The sequence below is a fragment of the Nycticebus coucang genome, chromosome 12 (assembly GCF_027406575.1).
Source record: "Nycticebus coucang isolate mNycCou1 chromosome 12, mNycCou1.pri, whole genome shotgun sequence".
NCBI lineage: Eukaryota > Metazoa > Chordata > Mammalia > Primates > Lorisidae > Nycticebus > Nycticebus coucang.
Genome location: NC_069791.1, coordinates 97,630,272 through 97,647,513, shown reverse-complemented (window position 1 = coordinate 97,647,513; position 17,242 = coordinate 97,630,272). Strand labels below are relative to the sequence as shown.

The following is a 17,242-nucleotide window of genomic DNA, read 5'->3' as shown; positions in this document are numbered from 1 at the left end:
GCTATCCACCCACCTTAGCCTCCCAGATTGCTGGCATTACAGGCGTGAGCCACTGTGTCCAGCCAACAGGAGCTCATGTTCTGCCATGGCCCCTGACCACAGGTGAGGGCTTGAACCCAAGAGCAAGTGTTGGCTTCAAGGGCCTCTGCCCACCATCTGTCATTTTTTGGAGCCTCTCCCTTTGGTCTTTGGGAATCCTCAAGGTGTTTCTTACATTTCCTTAGCTGGTTCTGAGCTCCTTTTATTCATAACAAAGCTTAGATTCTGGGATGTGCCCATGAGGGCTGAGGAGGAGGGAGCAGAGCCAGTCCAGAGACTCCACTGGGTAATCAGGGCAGACTTCCTGGAGGAGGGCATTCAAAGATGAGGGCAGCACCAGCATGATGAGCCACTGTGGCTGGGGGTGGGTGGGCAGTGAGGACACTGAAGACCACCTAGCTCTGGCCCCAGTCGTAAGGATGCCCAGCCTTTGCCCTGTCACCTCAGTGGCTTCCTTCTTCTCATACCCTGGGTCCTCTCCGGGGTTGTCAGGGACCCTCACCCAAGTCACCCCCCTCAGGGGCATGGGAGTCAGGGCAGCCATCTGGCAGGGGAAGGGCAGATAGAGGGCCCAGGCCAGCTTCTGAGTGCCCAAGAGTGACTGTCACCACTTCATTGACGGGGATGGGGGCCCTGCTCCCAGAAGCAGGGGAAGGCAAGACTGCCCAACACACTGCATCCTGCTCAGACCCACGTGGGAAAACCCTGTTGTGCCAGCCACCTGCTTGGACTCCTGGCTCCCTGAGGATTAGGCCTGGCCCTCCCCAAAGGTGCACAGAGCCCCCGGGCCTGGGAACGTGGTGGAGACTTCATGTTGGACGACAGCAGGTGTGGGAGTGGGGACCTGGGTGGGGTTGGACTGGGACTTCAGGGCAGTGCAACCAACCCCCCTGCCCCTGGTCACTCTAGCTTTGCTTTCTGAAAATACTTGATATTTTAAAACCTGGCTTGAAATTCCTGTCTTGGACTTTTCTTAAAATTGCCTTTGGAGACAGAACTGAGGTGCTGTGGTTTCGACTATGTTGTCCCTCAGCCTCCCTGCAGGGGCTGCCCACACCCTCTGCTTCTCAGCAGCTGGGTAGTTACAGCCCCCTGTCCTCACAGGGCCAGGGCGGTGTGAGCAGTGTGAGAAGGGCCCCAGCCTCAGCCCCCACTCTAGGAAGGCAGTGTCACAAAGGAGGAGAAGGTACCAGAGCCTTCTAGTTTCCTGACATCCCTGCTGTGTAACAGAATTAGCAACTTCCCCTCTCTGTGCCTCAGTTTTCTCCCCTATAAAATGGGGACCCAACAGCACCCACTTTGGAGGATTGATGTAAGACTCAGCCGGCACCGGGCACAGAGTAAGGTCTCAGCAAATGCAAGGCAGGGGAGGGCCTGTGGTGGGGGCGGGAGGCAAAGTTCAGGGTGCAGGTGATGGAGCGGGGCTCTGGGCCCTTATGGAATCCAAGATGCACCCCTGAAATCCCCCCACCAACACTTAGGGGAGATGCCTGTCAGAGCCTGAGGCTGGAGTCCTACAGACACCTGGGCAGAGTTGGGGGGCAGCCCTTCACTGTCCCTCTGAGCTATGGGGCCACTGGCTGGGGCAGGCTCTTTTCCCCAAAGGCAAGATTCAAGGGAATGTGGCATATGGGTCTGTGCGGTGGACAGTCAAGCTGGTGTCCCCAGGAAGGCCAAGCTGTTTGAGTTAAAAGGAGCAGTGGACCTTGGGGATCAGTGCCTCAGCCTGCACCCCACGGTGGGCCTTGCAGCATGGTGTCCTGCCCTGTGTATTACGGACCACCTGCCCCATTCTGATTCCTGCCTGATTTCTGGAGTATTTGCACTGAGTTCTCTTTAAATAGCATGAGATACTGTGCATCCGAGGCTGGGTCCCTTGAGGCCCTTCTCCCGCTGCCATCTGCTCTGGGCTTCCCTGGAGACTGGCAAGAAGGAGCAAAGACCCTTATGGGAGCTGGGTGTCCAAGAGGAAGCCTTTGACAGGGACGCTGGCTGCTCCACGAGCCACGGGGCATCTCCCAAACTGCCCCAGATCCCTCTGCCATTCTGCAAGGAGGATGGATGGGAGCCTACCCATGAGACAACCAGAGAGATCAAGGCTGGGGACACCGGGCAGAGGGTGGCTCCTGGAACTCAGGAGTGACCAGAGGCTCACTGTAACATCATCAAGGAACCTCCAACTCTGATTTTGGGGGTTCCTTGTGAATCTCCCTGTGTTTATCTTTTAAGAGAAACTATCAAGAGGTCAGTGTTTACAGGCTGGGCGCAGTGGTTCACGCCTATAATCCTAGCATTCTAGGAGGCTGAGGTGGGTGGACTGCCTGAGCTCACTAGTTAGAAACGAGCCCAAGCTAGAGTGAGACCCAATCTATAAAAACAGCTGGGTGTTGTGGTGGGCGTCTGTAATCCTGGCTACTTGGGAGGCTGAGGCAAGAGGATCACTTATGCCCAAGAGTTTGAGGTTGCTGTGAGCTATGACGCCATAGCACTCTACCAGGAGTGACAAAGTGAGACTCATCTCAAAAAAAAAAAAGGAAAGAGGTCAGTGTTTGGGCCGAGTTTGGGGACCTGGCCTGGGAAAGTTTCCCTGAGGAGTGTGGGGGAGGGAGAGGGCTGGAGCACCCCAGGGAACCAGCACCACCCCTTCTAGATTAGCCCACCCCATCCAGGGCTCCATGTATGACCAAGAGGGCAGTGAGTCCCGGGGACTAGCAAGCATGATGCTTTGTCTCCAGGGATCCCCCACCAGCCTTAGGGCTCATGGGTCCTCCCTTTCAGCTCCCTCTTAGGCCCAGCCCCTCTGCTTCTCAGTGTCCGCATCTGACCAGCTGCTGCTTGAACTCCTCCGTGGACGGAGGACTCACTCCCTATGGAAGCACAGGTTGTAGGCAAAGTGCCAGGCGCCTCAATTCTGAGCACAAACCTCTCCCCATGAATTGCACATTCTGTGCCATGAGTCCCAGACACCCTGAGTCCACAGAGTTGGGGATTCTCTGGGGTTGTGCCTGCCTCACTGTTGGATGCTCAACCTCTTCCCACGTTTTCCTGGTTATGGATTTCACGGCAATAGAGCTTGGTACAAATATCTTTTTATTTCCTTTTAACCCCCCCTCAACTCCCCACCCCATGTTTGTAGTCATTTCCTAGGCTGAAAAGCAAAAACTGGCATTGCCGGGTCAGGCGCCAGAAAGGCTCATGTCCCTGGAGAGACTCGTCTGAATTTTTTCTAGAAAGTTGAGCTGATTGACAAACCGATGGAATAGGCAAATGTGGGTTTCCCCACCACCCTGCACACGCTGGGGTTTAGCACTTTTGTTGTCATTCCTGATTTGGTGGGGTGTGGTGGTGGTGCATAGCTATTCAGGTTTTTGTTATTTTTAAGATACCAGAAAGGTGGAGCTTAGGAGCCCCTCAAACCCACTGCTGTGTTTTCAACTCCGTGTTCGAACATCTCAAATGGCGCCTACATTATACTAAAAATGATAAGACACCCACAGAATTGAAAACAGGTGTTCAAACAGGGCTCGTAAGGTGTGTTCACAGTGGCATTATTCACAGCAGCCATACTGTGACCATTACTCAGCCATGAGGAGGGAAGTGCTGACACACGCCATGACACGAGTGAACTTGAACACAAGCTCAGTGAGAGAAGCTCGGATGAAAGACCGTGTGCCATCTGACTCCATTTACACGGAGTGCCCAGGACAGGCAGACCCACAGGAGGGAAGGAGAGCAGTGGGACGGGACTTGGGATGGGAGTGAGGACAGGTTAGGGTTTCCTTTTGGAGTGACAAAAAGTTCTGGAACAAGACAATGGTGACGGTTGCATGCACTGTTAATAGACTACCTGCCATTAAACTGCATACTTTCAAATGATTAAAATGGTAACGTTTCTGCTGTGTGATATATGCTACAATAAAAAAAAATAGTAATAATGGTGGTAATGACAAGAAGAGCTTCCAGGTGCTTGTGGCCTGCCAGGTACCTTCTGGGTGCTGTGTCCCCTTGACTAGTCTCTCTGTGGACTTACAGATGAAGGGCCCAGGGCAGGGAGGTATCAAGGCTATGACACTCCCGGCCTTGCCTGCCATCCCAGATGCAGTGCCACCTGTCCAGCCTCCTCCTCTGCCCTGGCCCTCTCATCTCTGTCCTGTTCCTCTCGGGGCAGAATCTCTTTGTAAAACCATTTTTTAATCTACACATCCATCCATCTTGCTTCGGGATCCACACGCCATCTCATCTCATTCTGGTGTTTAATGGCTTCTTCTGAAAACCACTTAACTTGGTCGTGTCTGGAGGGCAGGGTTCTGGGCACAGTGAAGGTCACGAGACAGTGTCTCACTTGCCCCTGCTGCCCAGGGCCTCTACAGGCGGGGCCAGGACCAGAGCCTGTCGAGACCCTTCTTGGGTTGGCCTGGGCACCCAGCCTTCTGCTGCCTACAGCCAGCACTCCAGTGGTAGAGATCCAGGCCTATCCTGCTTCACCCCTAGACACCCACAGGGGAGGGCCTGTCCTTATCCCTATTTTATAGATGGGGAAATTGAGGCACAGTGCTGTGACAGCTCCAGGCCACATAGCCTCAGGTGCTGTGGTCTAGATTCTGCCCATGCCATGGACCTCTAGAACCTTGTCCTGGGTGCTAGGCCAGGATGCTGACTACTGCTGGTAGAGCACCCTGAGTCCTGGTGGACACAGCTGTGCAGACAGCCCCACACAGCCACCCACTTTTGGGCAGGAAAACTGAGTCACACATGCAATGCCCCATCTGCCTCCCTGGGAAGGATTGAAGACAGGCAGTGTCCGTGGTCCTGGGTGCCCACATCCACTCACTGCCCAGGAGGACAGGATGGGACTGAGTGTCAGTTGCCCACCCCTCCACTGGGCTTGTCTCAGCTGGGGACCGGGGGCTGGCTGCAGACTCAGTCCACCATCTGCCTGGCCATACTCAGGTCCTCAGGTCCTTGTCTACTCTGATCCTGCTATGTCTCCTGTCTCTGTGGGGTCTCCTCAGCCCCTCAGTGCTGCCAGGAAGGCCCCACCCTGAGGCCTCCCTGCCTCGTCCCTCTGGCAGCTGGCAGAAACCCACCCCACTCAGGCATGTTCCTGCCAAGCTTGCCCCCCCAGGACTTTTCCTCCAGGAATCCCTCCTGAGCCTGCCTTCCCTTACTGTCTCCGGGTTCTCTGGCCTCTCCTGTTCTGCTGTGGCCATGGCCAAGACTAGCTCTGCTCATCCTGAGTGGGGTCCAGGCTGTCTGAGATTTTTAAATTATCTCATTGTTACAAAGTTCTGCTGGCCCCTGGGGGAAAGGCAGGGATGTGCTACCCACCATGCTGGCAGGTGCACTGCTCAGAGGCAGACTGTTTCTGAGCTGTCATCCAGCTGGGAGGAGCGAGGAAGGTGGTCTAGGATCAGAGGAGGCCAGATGGTCTCCGTCTCTGCATTGTCCCTATCATGTCTGTGTGACCTTGAGCCTGTTACAGCTGCCTGGGCCCCTGGGGTGTGCTTGGCGGTGTGGGGACGCCTGAGGCTGAGCAGAGGGGAGCAGTCACCTCCATGTCTAGTGACTCTGGGGGAGGACTGTGGCTTCCCAGGGGGGCTGGGCCAGGCCTAGCAGGATGACGCTTCTCACCAGGCTCACCCTGTTAATGGGACACAGTAGGGTCACCACTGCACTAGAGTAACCACTGCATCCAGGCCGTGCATGGGACAAAGGTGAACGTGGCCATACCTGTGTCCTGGGAGGAACCTAAGACCCGAGACCTGCAGGCTGGACCAAGCTTCCTGGCCCTGGGTGAATTGGTGGGGCTTAGGATCTGGCCTCCCTGGGTGCATCCCTGTCCTGGGTGATCTTCTGTGGTTGTGGTCAGTGATACCTCAAACACCCCTGGGGTGGCCCAAGGCCAGGAGTCACCAGATGTGACTGAGGGTAGATGAGGGCAAGGCAGCCTCTTGCCCCTCCCCACCCTCAGCCCAAGTGGCCCCTCTGTTCCTCTTAACAAGCCCTGTCACTGGAGGCTGCCAACTGCAACCAACCTGGGGTGACCTCAGCCCTTCCCTCCCTACCTCTGGACCCTGAGCAGGGGGCTCTAATGGACACCCCTGACCAGGGCTTGGGGGGCTGTTAACTCCCTGGGATCTCTGAGACCAGGGCCAGAAGGACATGCATGTACCCGAGGGCCCCCACTCTTCAGCCAGCAGACGCCAGAGGCAGGAGCACACTGGGGGTGTCCTTTAGGGTTGCCCTGAGAGGTAGGAGTATACTGGGAATGTGCAAGCAGATCTGGGCAGGAGTTCAGGGGCTCCAGGGCCTTCTGGACCTCACCTGCAGGCTCTGAATAGGGTATAAGGGTGCTGGGGCTTTGCCCTTGGAAACTTCTGAATGTCCCAAGACTTGATTTTCTCCAAACAAATACAATTTGGAAACAAACAAATCCACTGAGCTGCTACTTGTCAACCCCCCGCACAGACTTCCCCCTCCCCCCAGCAAAGCCCCTGCAACCCCCACTAGCACCCACACTTGAGCCCCTGCCTTGGTGACTGTGATGTCGCTAGGCAAGTCCATGCAGGATCCAGGGTACCAGGAAGCTGATGGAGAGAGATTGCTCCTGTGGGTTCCCCAGGTCTGTGGGATCCCCAGAGTCTGTGGGTTAGGGGACAAGGCCAGCAGCTCTTCTCCACTGGGCCTACAGGAAGAAATACCAGTAAATGCAGCTTCACAAAAAAGTGTTCCTGTGCCTGATGCCATCTGGGAAACTGAGTCATGGGGACATTGCTCAGGTCCACATCCACTCCAGGGATCCCCTGACCTCCTACTCTAAAGGACAGTGAGGAGTAGGTGGTGCTGCCCAAGATCACTGCCCGTGGGATCTGCTTTCCCAAAGCCTGTCTTTGTGAAGCTCCTACTCTGTGTTGGTGACAGCAGCGTGGAGCATGAGGTCAGGGTCAGGGAGAGGACCAGGAAGAGGGCACAGCTGGGGAGGCAGGCGTATCCAGGGGCTCCTGTGGCCACAGCGAGGGTTATGGTGAGGGGTCAGGAAGGGAGGGCAAGCAGAGACTGTATGGGGGGCCAGGGTGGGTTCCCTGCTAAGAGGACTTTGTGGTGGGAGTCTCCAGGGAAGCCAAGGCCAGAAGGGCTAGGCCCCAGGCCAGGGTGGTCCAGGCAGATGAGGGCTGCAGAGCCTGGAGGGGCCGGTGCCCAGCGCAACTTGTGGGCAATGGTGCCCTCTCCTGGCTGTTCTGGGCATTGCCCTAGGCTGGGGGCTCCCTTGGTCCTTGAAGGCGGATGCCCTGTTGTGGGCCCTGTTTGGATGCCATGAGCTGCCTGTCCATATTGCTTCATCCTCACAGCCTGGCACCAGGTGACTTTGGGACAACTTCCCAGGACAGATTTAGGCGTCTGACTCCAAACATGCACCAGAGGCCAACTTTAACCTCCCATCAAAGAGCAACTGGCCTCTCTGGTGCCCTGGTAAGGCCTTGGTGGGTCATGGAGGGAGGAGTGGGCAGGAGGGAGCACTCTCTGGGCAGGCCAGTAGGCACTGCCTTGGACTCAGCTGCCTGGGCAGGGGTGGGATGGGGTGCCCAGTCTCCAGACCACAGTGTGCTGTTGGCTGGTGTGGGGGTTATGGGAAAGGGAGAGGACCCTCTGTGGGAAACTGCAGTGAGCGGGGTAACATTGTCAGCACCCCAACACCCACCCTGAGGCCCTAGCAGCCTGGGCTCCTGTGCTTCAGCTGTGCCCAGAGCCTGGGCCAGGAGGTGGTCAGAAGATAGCACCTAGCAAGGTAGGCAGAACAGACTCTGGAAGGGAGGAGGCTGCCAGGGTAGGCCGCGCCTGGGGATAGGACACCGAAGGCTGGGACTGGCTTATCCCAGAGCTCTCTAGGAGAAAAGAACCCTCCACTTGGCTGGCTGCTGATATTTGTGGCCAGGCAGGGGGTTTGGGCCTGCCTGGCTCTTTAAGAGGGCAATTCTGCTTGCCCTGAACACCCCTTCCCCGGTACTGGGTGGGGAATCTCTGTTGCCTAGCAACAGGAGGCCCTTGGTGTGTACAGTGTTACCAGGGTGACTAGGGGCCACTTCCTGCTCTGAGGACAGAGTGGTTGGTGCTGCCCCACTGACTGCACCCAGCTGACTGTGTCCAGCAACGCCCCTGCTCTTCATTGGCCCTACTCGCCGTCAGGGGACTGGCAACATGGCACAGACTGATGTGCTCCTGACCAAGGAGCCGGCCCCGCAGACAGTGCCGCCCAGTGAGCTGCCCTGCAAGGTGTACGATGTGGCCCGCAACACAGGTGCCCACACGTCCTCAGGCCTGGCCACTGCCGGCTTCCGCACAGCAAAGTACTTAGTGGACGAGTGGTTCCAGAACTGCTATGCCCGTTACCACCAGGCCTTCGCAGACCGCGACCAGTCAGAGCGGCAGCGGCATGAGAGCCAGCAGCTGGCGGCTGAGACAGAGGCGCTGGCACAGCGCACACAGCAGGACTCCACAAGGAAGGTGGGCCAGCGGCTACAGGACATGCACTGCTGGAAGTCCGAGCTACAGCGTGAGGTGGATGAGCTGTCCGCCGAGACCGACCTGCTGCTGTCGCAGAAGCAGCGACTGGAGCGTGCCCTGGATGCCATGGCAGTGCCCTTCTCTATTGCCACCGACAACCTGCAGTGCCGCGAGCGCCGCCAGCACCCGGACCTTGTGCGTGACCACGTGGAGATGGAGCTGCTGAAGGTGTGTGGGGCTGCGAGGGCACAAGGGGCCAGGGCAGACATGGGGTTACCTGCGGCCACAGGCTTGGTACCTGTGCACCCACGTGGCCACATGCAGGTACACGTCAAGCCCCCTTGCACCTGATACAGGACCCTGGGGCTCAGACACCTGGCTCTTTAGTCACTGGAGGTGGTTTTGCCATCACTGAATCACGGACTTTCAAGTAACTGTCTCTCTTTTGGGACTTCATCCCCTCCAGCCCACTTGAGTCCAAGAAGATTCAGCCTGAGTTCCCTGACCTCATAGTTCCCTCCAGCGCCCCTCTGTCCTCTGAATGTCCCCTCAGAAGGCAGCATGAGGTGTCCTTGGGGCAGCCCTGTAGCATTAGGGAAGTGCCAGGCTGGCTGCTGGTGCTGGCTCTGCAGAACCTGCTCACCTCTCAGGTCTGGGCATCATCATTACTGAAGGATGCTTAGGGACTGTTCAGGGACTTCAGGGAGACCCCTTCCTACACCCCCTGTTCAGGGGCCATCCCTGCTCCAGCATTTACCATGCCCAGTAATAGAAACACTAACACCAGTGCAACAACAGGGGCACATGGGACCAGGACCCCAACATCTTCAGGGGATTACCTGAAGATGCAGCATGAGGTCGAGGCGGGAATCCCAGTCATAGGGAAGAGGGTTGTCCTCACACAAAACATGAAACCATGCAGGCCGCAGGCCCAGAACCTTGTGTTCTGGGTGTCAGGACAGAGCCCCAGGGTCAGCCCAGGTGAACAGCTGGTCCCCAGGGATCAGGGGCCTTGGAGGCTGTCCCAGGGGCCAAAGGGCAGGCCAATGCCCCTCAGGGCAGGCTCTGAGACCACTGCAGCAATGACCCTCGAGCTTAAGAGTGTGGGATCTGCTGCTAGGAGAAGTCCCCAGAAGAAAAGACCCTGCTTACAACACACCAGAAAGAATGTTTGAAAGCCCAGAGTAAGCCCCACACAGAAGGATCTGCGCTTCATGGCTCTACTTTCCAGGAGACATGAGCGAGCAGGGATTGGGCCCTTTTCAGCCCTCAGTGAGCTCTGGGCTCAGGTGGGATTTCTTCCCCGCAGGAAGCCGAGCTCATCCGGAATGTCCAGGAGCTTCTGAAGAGGACCATCATGCAAGCGGTGAACCAGATCCGGTGGGCAAGTGCCTCCAGGCCCAAGGGATAACACTTGATCCCGCCTACCTGGACCCCAGGCTCAGAGAGGGTGGGGACTACCCGGGTCCCAGAGTGGAGGGGTAGGTTCTGCCAGCTTAGGGGGCCTGGCACTGAGCTAACTGCTGCCATCCAGGCTTAACCGGGAGCACAAGGAGACCTGCGAGCTGGACTGGTCGGACAAGGTGGAGGCCTACAACATTGACGAGTACTGTGCCCGCCTGCACAGCCAGAGTACTGAGGTGCAGTCCTACCCTCACTCTGCCCAGTTCGAGGAGAGGTAGGCTGACAGAGTGTGTGTCTGCCCTGGGTGACACTGCATCAAAGGGGGAGCCAGGGCATGGGGGTCAAGGAGAACCAGGGAAAGCATGGGGGCACACGGTGTAGGGCAGGGGTATATGGGATGCAGGGTGGGGGATAAACACAGGGTATAGAGGTGGGGGGACGCACAGCGTGGTGTAGGGGAGGCACAGGGGCACACAGGGTACAGGCTGGGGAGGACACAGGAGGTAAGGCAGGGGACACAGGATGTGGGGGAGGCACAGGGTATGGAGCTGGGAGGGACACAGCATGTGTAGGGACACAGGGTGTTGGGCAGGAGGGACATAAGGTGGGGGGGCACAGATGCAGGGGGCACAGGATGAGGGTACACAGGGTGTAGGATGGGGCGTACAGGTTGCATAGGGACACTGGGTGTGAAGTGGGGGGTACACGGGGTATGGGTGGGGGACAGGGTATGGGAGGGACAGGATATAGGGGACACAGGGTATGGGTAGAGGGGTACAGGGTGTGGGGCAGGGGGATATAGGGTGGGGCACAGAGGACACCGGGTGTGGGCTGAGGAGGACACAGGATGTGGGGTGGGGCCACAGGGTGTGGAGCAAGGGGGGACCTGGCATGCTGGGGGACATGGGGTGCAGGGTAGAGGACACAGGTGTGGGCATCATGGGATGGGGGTCAGGCTGCGTGGGAGGTTACGGGGTGTTAGGGGGCACAGGGTGGGGGGCAGAGGGGTACAGTGTGAGAGAGGCAGAAGATACTGGGCAGGGGGAATGGTGCAGGGTAGAGGGGACACAGGGTGCAGGGTGGGGGGACACAGGGTGTGAGGGGATACAGGGTGCAGGGTTAGAGAGTAGGGGAGAGAAATGTGTGGCATGGGGGGACATGAGATGTGGGGGGGCATGGGTGTGATGAGAGGGTACAGAGTTTGGGGCAGGGGCACAGGGTGCAGGGGACATAGGATGGGGACACAGGGTATGGGACAGGGGTGTACAGCATGCCAGGTGGAGGGGACACAGGGTTTGAGGCAGGGGGACACAGGACATGGTGGGGGCACAGGATGCGGGGTGGGGGAGACATAGGATGCTGGGCAGGGGGAGACACAGGTTTTGAGAAAGGGGATATAGGATGCAGGAGGATGCAGGGTGGGGGTCAGGTGGCCTCATGGTGTGGGGCGCGGGCCCTGGCATGGAGGTGGGGTATAGTGGGCCAGGCAGTGGGGTGGCATGGCAGCACCGTGGGCAGGCCCTCCCTGACAAGCCTGCTTCTGTCTGCAGCGCCTCCACAGCCCAGACATGGGCCAAGTTCACCCAGGAAAACCTGTGTCGTGCAGAGCGTGAGCAGCGGGCCTCAACCAACCTGCGGGCGCTTATTGACTGCATCCTTCAGGACACTGCGGAGGACCTGCGGCTGCAGTGCGACTCCGTGAACCTGGCTTTTGGGCGTCGCTGTGAGGAGCTGGAGGACGCCCTGCACAAGCTACAGCACCACCTGCTTAAGGTGGGCCGACCTGAAACTGTTCCCCGGGGCCCACCCTGAGCCCTGTCCACCCTGAGGGCCCCAGGAGCAGGTGCCCGCATGTGTGTGGGCTCCCACTAAGCACGTGCAGAGACAGTTGGCAGTGCCACTAAGCAGCACACCAGGGGCTGATGGGTGTAGGGAGGATGGAGGCAGGAGGCAGGTTGGGGGTCAGGAACCACCTAGTGGGGTGACTCAGCAGGCTTGGTTGGGCCATAGGCCTCTGACTCTGGGTTCTTAGCCAGGCCTTTGGTGCTCCCAAGTCCCTTGAGTACTCAGCCAGGGCTGGGGGCCTGGTGACCACCAGGCTAGGGGTGCTCAGGCCATGCTGAGCCGTCACATTGTCCCTTCCTTAAGCGTCCCCCAGAGCCATAGGACAGGGCTGCCCCGCTGGACACAGCCCCAAGAGAGCAGAAAGGGCCGGCCTGGCTGTCCCTGTGTGCAGGAGCGCTGGTACCCTGCTGGCCTGGCCCTGACCTGACTGGGGCCCATGGGCACGGTCCTGCCCTCAGACACTGCGGGAGATCACGGAGCAGGAGCACAACGTTGCGGCCCTGAAGCAGGCCATCAAGGACAAGGAGGCACCACTGAGGGTGGCCCAGACACGCCTGTACAAGCGTTCACATCGACCCAATGTGGAGCTGTGCCGCGACACCGCCCAGTTCAGGTGCCTGTCCTCCTTGTGGCAGGCCCAGGGCCACATGGCCATCACTGCCCCATCCACCTGCCCTCTGGCCTCCCCCTGCCCCTATAGCTAGGGGTCACTCCTAGGACTAGTTTTCTGGGAGCTTCCCCTTGGGACCCGGGGGTCCTTTCGTGGGGTCTTGGCCAGGCCTCCCCCTGAGTTCCAACCCCCATCTTGTCCCCCCTGGGGGAGGTGCCCACAGCCCCTACCCTGAGCCCCCGATAACACCCCCAATCTCCTGTAGGCTGGTGAGTGAGGTGGAGGAGCTGAACATGTCCCTTGCAGCCCTAAAGGAGAAGCTTCTAGAAGCAGAGCAGTCTCTGCGAAACCTGGAAGACACACGCATGAGCCTAGAGAAGGACATTGCAGTCAAGACCAACAGCCTCTTCATCGACCGCCAGAAGTGCATGGCTCACCGTGCCCGCTATCCCACCATGCTGCAGCTGACCGGCTATCAGTGACTGTCCCCCGAGCCATTAACACACCCCCAAATAAAGAGCACATTAGCTTTCTGCACATCATGTGGGGCCAGGGTAGGCTTCTTGGCTGCTCTTGGTCACCGCACAGCCCGCTTCACCTATGGATCTGTAGTCCTGAACCGTGATAAGGTCCAGGCTCAGAGAGCGTGTCCAGAGCCTCCCATCATCCTGCCCTCTCACCCCCACAGACCCCATTTCTGCTGTCCCTTCGCCCTGCACAGCCTCAGGCCATGGGACATCCTTTAGCACTGCACTCACCTCCTGTCTGCACCCCAAGGGGCCCCAACTCACCTTGTATATCTCTTGGGACAGGTGCTCCCTCTGCTTGAAGCTCCTCCTATTGCTGAGCATACCTGATGGACAGGGGGTGGGAGAGTCCCTCCAGGCTGAACCCCACCGGGCAGCACCCCCTACCATAGCCCCACCTGGCCTGGCCCTGAGGGCTGGGCTAGGGAGTCAGCAAGGTGGAAATTGTTGCTGAGGGTGCTGGGAAGAGAAAAGGTACCTTTTCTGGGGCTCACTTGAGTCCAGAAGCCAGTGCTAGAGAGGAGAAATGCCACTCTAAGTCTCTGCTTCTGGGCCCTCAGAGGGCTAACACTGACCTGCACACCTGTACTGGAGGGAAGAGCCTTGCTGGACTCATCACCCAGCCTGGGCAGAGCCGTGTCTTAACAGGGAGGATATGGGGGCTTCCTGGAGGAGGGGCCTGGCTTCTACAGCACAGGCACTGGGGAGAGGAGGGGTGAGTCTAGACCCCAGGAGCCAGGGAGCTTCTCACATTACCTCCAGATGCTTAAATCCTCTAACCCTGGACCCTCCAGGGCAGCCTCCGATGGGTAGCTCCATTGCAGACAGGAGGCCAACACTCCTGAAAGCCTGTCTCTGGCACCTGCTGGTTATTCAGCCCCTGTGCCTTTGCACAACACAACTGCCTGCCCTTTCTTCTGAGCCCTCAGTTGCCACTGAGGGAGGAACAGCCCAGGCTGGAGAGGCCCTTCCTCTCATGCCCCTTGCTGGCCTGGCTGGATCCTCCCCAACTGTAAGCCCCATGACAGGGCAAGGCAGTGTCTGACCCTGTCACCGAAGCTGGGGGACCTTCTCTGCAGAGAAGACTATTTCAGAGGAAGCACCACTTCCTGTCACCACAGAAGCCACACCACTTGTCACAAGCCAGTGGTCACCACAGTGACAACAGGCCCCTCTTAGTCTTTGCATTCCATTAAAATTCACCCTAAACACTGTCACTGTGATGTCTCAGCAGCGGGAAGAGACCCAGAGCCCAGGTAGGGCTGCCCAGCTGGACCTCTAGCAGTGCCTCCTCTTACTGAATTCCTTCTTGACCCTGGATTGTCGAAACACTGCCCTGAAGCCATCTGGACACAGGCAGCCATATGACTCCATTGCCCAGAAGCCCCTCCGAGGAGTCCCCATCAGCCTAGCCCTGAGCCCCCACCTGCTATGATCAGGTGTGGCTTGTCCGGGAAGGCCTCTCTGCCACTGGAGTCTTAGGGAGAGGGAGAATTCAGGCTACTGCAGTGGCAGGAGGGTTGATGTCACTCAGGGCTGTTCTCAGGTCCCTCTACCCATGCTGGGCCCACACTCCAGCCTCCTTGGGATGGATGCACGAGACAAAGAAAACTGAGACAGGGGTGGCACCTGTGGCTCAGTGAGTAGGGCACCGGCTCAATATACCAAAGGTGGAGGGTTTGAACCCGGCCCCTGCCAAACTGCAACAAAAAAATAGAGGAGGGTTGTGGTGGGAGCCTATAGTCCCAGCTACTCGGGAGGCTGAGGCAAGAGAATTGCCTATGCCCAAGAGCTGGAGGTTGCTGTGAGCTGTGACGCCACAGCACTCTACTGAGGGCAACAAAGTAAGATTTTGTCTCAAAAAGAAAAAAAAAAAGAAGAAAAGAAAAGAAAACAGACAGGCATGGACACCTTCCCAGCTGTCCAGGAGGGTCTGTTGGCCCCCTGCAGCTGTTAGTGGCCCAACCAGGGTTGGAGTGGAGAGGACCAGGCTATCCAGGTCCTCTGAGGGGAGGGCACTCTCAGGTGAGGGCTGTGTGGGGGCGGGGGCAACACTACAGCAGCGCACTTGTCCCAACTCCCAGGTCATCAGTAGCCCTTATTGACCCCTGGGCCCTAGAGGCAGCCTTGCACTCTGTCCACGGCATTGTCCACTAAGCCTGGCATGTCGAGGCTCCCTGTGTGTAGAGCCTCCTGACCAGGCCACGCGGTCGCTCACGGGGTTGGACGCTTGTACACACCTCCCCCACGGGTGGCCTTGCCCAGCTGCAGCAGAGCCTGTGGCGATGGTGAGGCTGATGGTGGTAGAGGCTATGCACAGACAGCCTGACCCTTTTCCACACTCAGGCCACCTGCTGGGCTGGGGGATGCCTGCTGTGCTCCTGCCTTTCTAGGCACTAACAATGAAGACCTGGCACCCACAGAGCCCACCTGTTTCCTGGGCACCCTGCACGGTGCTGAGGTCAGAGGGCCCACCTCATACCTCATCAGCACGAGGTGGAAAGCACAACCTTCCCACCCCAGCATGGGAAGCAGTGAGGGGTGCTGACACCCCTGGTGCCCCAGCAGGATGTCCACTGAGGGCCCCTAGGGCCACGAGATTCGGCCTAGCTCCCCGTCGCCAGGGTGATACTGGTGGCGGTGTCTGAGCCAGGGCTATTTCTGTCCATGAGATGAGCTCTCCTGCTGCCACTGACGCACCCTCTGCTCTCACTGACTGCTGTGCTCTGCCCAGAGCTTGGCTTGGGGCGCCTGTGCCCATAGGGGCAATGTGGACACCTGATGGACGCTCCCAAGCAGGGTCTAGAGGGACCCGAAGACCCCATCCCAGGCCCTTCCACCCACCCCACAACTTCCCTGGAAGAGGCCCTTTCCTCCCCCTAGCCCTGTCTTGGGGAGACCCTGTATTCCTATAGGAACCTTCCCTCTGGTCTTTGGGAGGGCCATCTCTGCTGGTGTCAGGGAGCTATAAGGGGGACCCATAGAGAGGGACTCAGTGATTGGAGCCTGGCAGGTCCCCACAGCTGTGTTCACCAATCCCCACCTGCCACAGGAGACATTCTCAGCCACTTCTGAGTTGCCACTGGAAGGGTGATGACCCTGATAGGGCAGTCACATAGGAGCCCCCACCTGGGCCCTCCAGGGACCTGCCACCTGGCATCCGGGGGACTGTGTCCTGGTGTGCAGAGATGGCTCAAGCGGCTGCATGGCCTATCTGGGGACCTGGGATCTTCACATCCCAATCTGTAATTCCACAGCCAAAGGAAGGTGAAGACAGCTGGCCCCAGAGGGGCTGCTGGCTTGAGCTGCTATCTTGTGGGGCCAGTAGCTGGAGGAAGCCCCTGAACCAGCACCAGCAGTCAGGGCCCCGTCCAGCGCCCTCACCAGCCCTGGGGAGATCACCCCACAGGGCCTGCCTTAATGTCCTTCCCTCCTCTCTAGCACCAGGTGGAGGGCCCAGCTCTTCCCTCCCAAAGCCTGCCCTTTGGGCACCACTGCCAGAGTTCTCTGCCATATTGAGCGCCTCCCCTAGAAGGAGGCTTGGCTATGGCTGGCTGTGTCTCTGTCCAGAGGCCTGTGGTCCAAGCAGGGACCAGTCCAGAGCCCTGTTGTGGCTTCACCTCAGGTGCCCAGAGGATGCAGCCCAACCCTCCACCATGGCCTAGGAGGCCCCTGAGTCCTTGTTGCCAGTCACCATTGTTGTCCCTGAAAGGGTGGGCTAGTGCCACAGCCTTCCTTGGTGGGTGTCATGGGGTGGGGCTCCATCATTGAGTCTAGCCCTAGCTCCCAGGTGAGGGTTGTCTGCGTCACCAGGTAGGCTGGTGGCCGAGCTGGCCTGGCATGGCACAGTGGCCTTGGTCTGGGCCCCGCAGACCCACCCTGGCTCCAGTCCCTCACCAGGCTCACCTGGCATAGCCCTGGCTCTGGCCTCCCAGACTGCTCCCCGGTTGCTGTGTCCCGTGCATACAGCAGGCTGGGCTTCTGCTATGGAGGGGGCTGCTCACCCTGGCACCACTCCCAGCCAGGCCACCGAGATAATTGGTTCCCAGACCTGCACGGGTACGGGAGTCTGGCAGGAGGCACTGGAGCCCCCAGGGCAGGTTGTGTGTGGGTGCCTACCCAGGCACTGGCCCCTTGCCTGTTGGTCTTGGACGGACCGGAGGAAGCCACAGGCGCCGGTAGGCATGAAAGGCTTTTTGACAGGCTTCTGGGGGCAGAGGCACAGGAGACAACCAGGCGGCAGCAGCAGCAGCAGCACTTGTGGCGTGTGACGGTAACAGGGGGCACAGGCCAGGGAGGGGGGTCTTCACAACAC

The 17,242-nt window shown here is 58.7% G+C and overlaps 2 protein-coding genes across 2 annotated transcripts in view; one reads left to right on the top strand and one right to left on the bottom strand.

Annotated features, from left to right (window-relative positions):
• LOC128561610 (tryptase beta-2-like) overlaps positions 1 to 17,242 on the bottom strand; it is a 219,234-nt gene that overhangs the window by 132,643 nt on the left and 69,349 nt on the right. The window lies entirely within an intron of this gene.
• TEKT4 (tektin 4) lies at positions 8,236 to 12,882 on the top strand. The gene is made up of 6 exons (XM_053556057.1): positions 8,236 to 8,769; positions 9,851 to 9,921; positions 10,076 to 10,219; positions 11,496 to 11,718; positions 12,249 to 12,403; positions 12,666 to 12,882. Exons 1-6 carry the CDS (start codon positions 8,236 to 8,238, stop codon positions 12,880 to 12,882), a joined length of 1,344 nt encoding a protein of 447 aa, XP_053412032.1.

What these genes read in the sequence shown, in the direction of transcription:
- TEKT4 (XM_053556057.1), top strand. Translation starts at nt 8,236, where the DNA reads ATGGCACAGACTGATGTGCTCCTGACCAAGGAGCCGGCCCCGCAGACA. An exon ending in TGGAGATGGAGCTGCTGAAG is followed by an intron (nt 8,770 to 9,850) that starts GTGTGTGGGGCT and finishes TCTTCCCCGCAG; the next exon opens with GAAGCCGAGCTCATCCGGAA. An exon ending in CGCGACACCGCCCAGTTCAG is followed by an intron (nt 12,404 to 12,665) that starts GTGCCTGTCCTC and finishes AATCTCCTGTAG; the next exon opens with GCTGGTGAGTGAGGTGGAGG.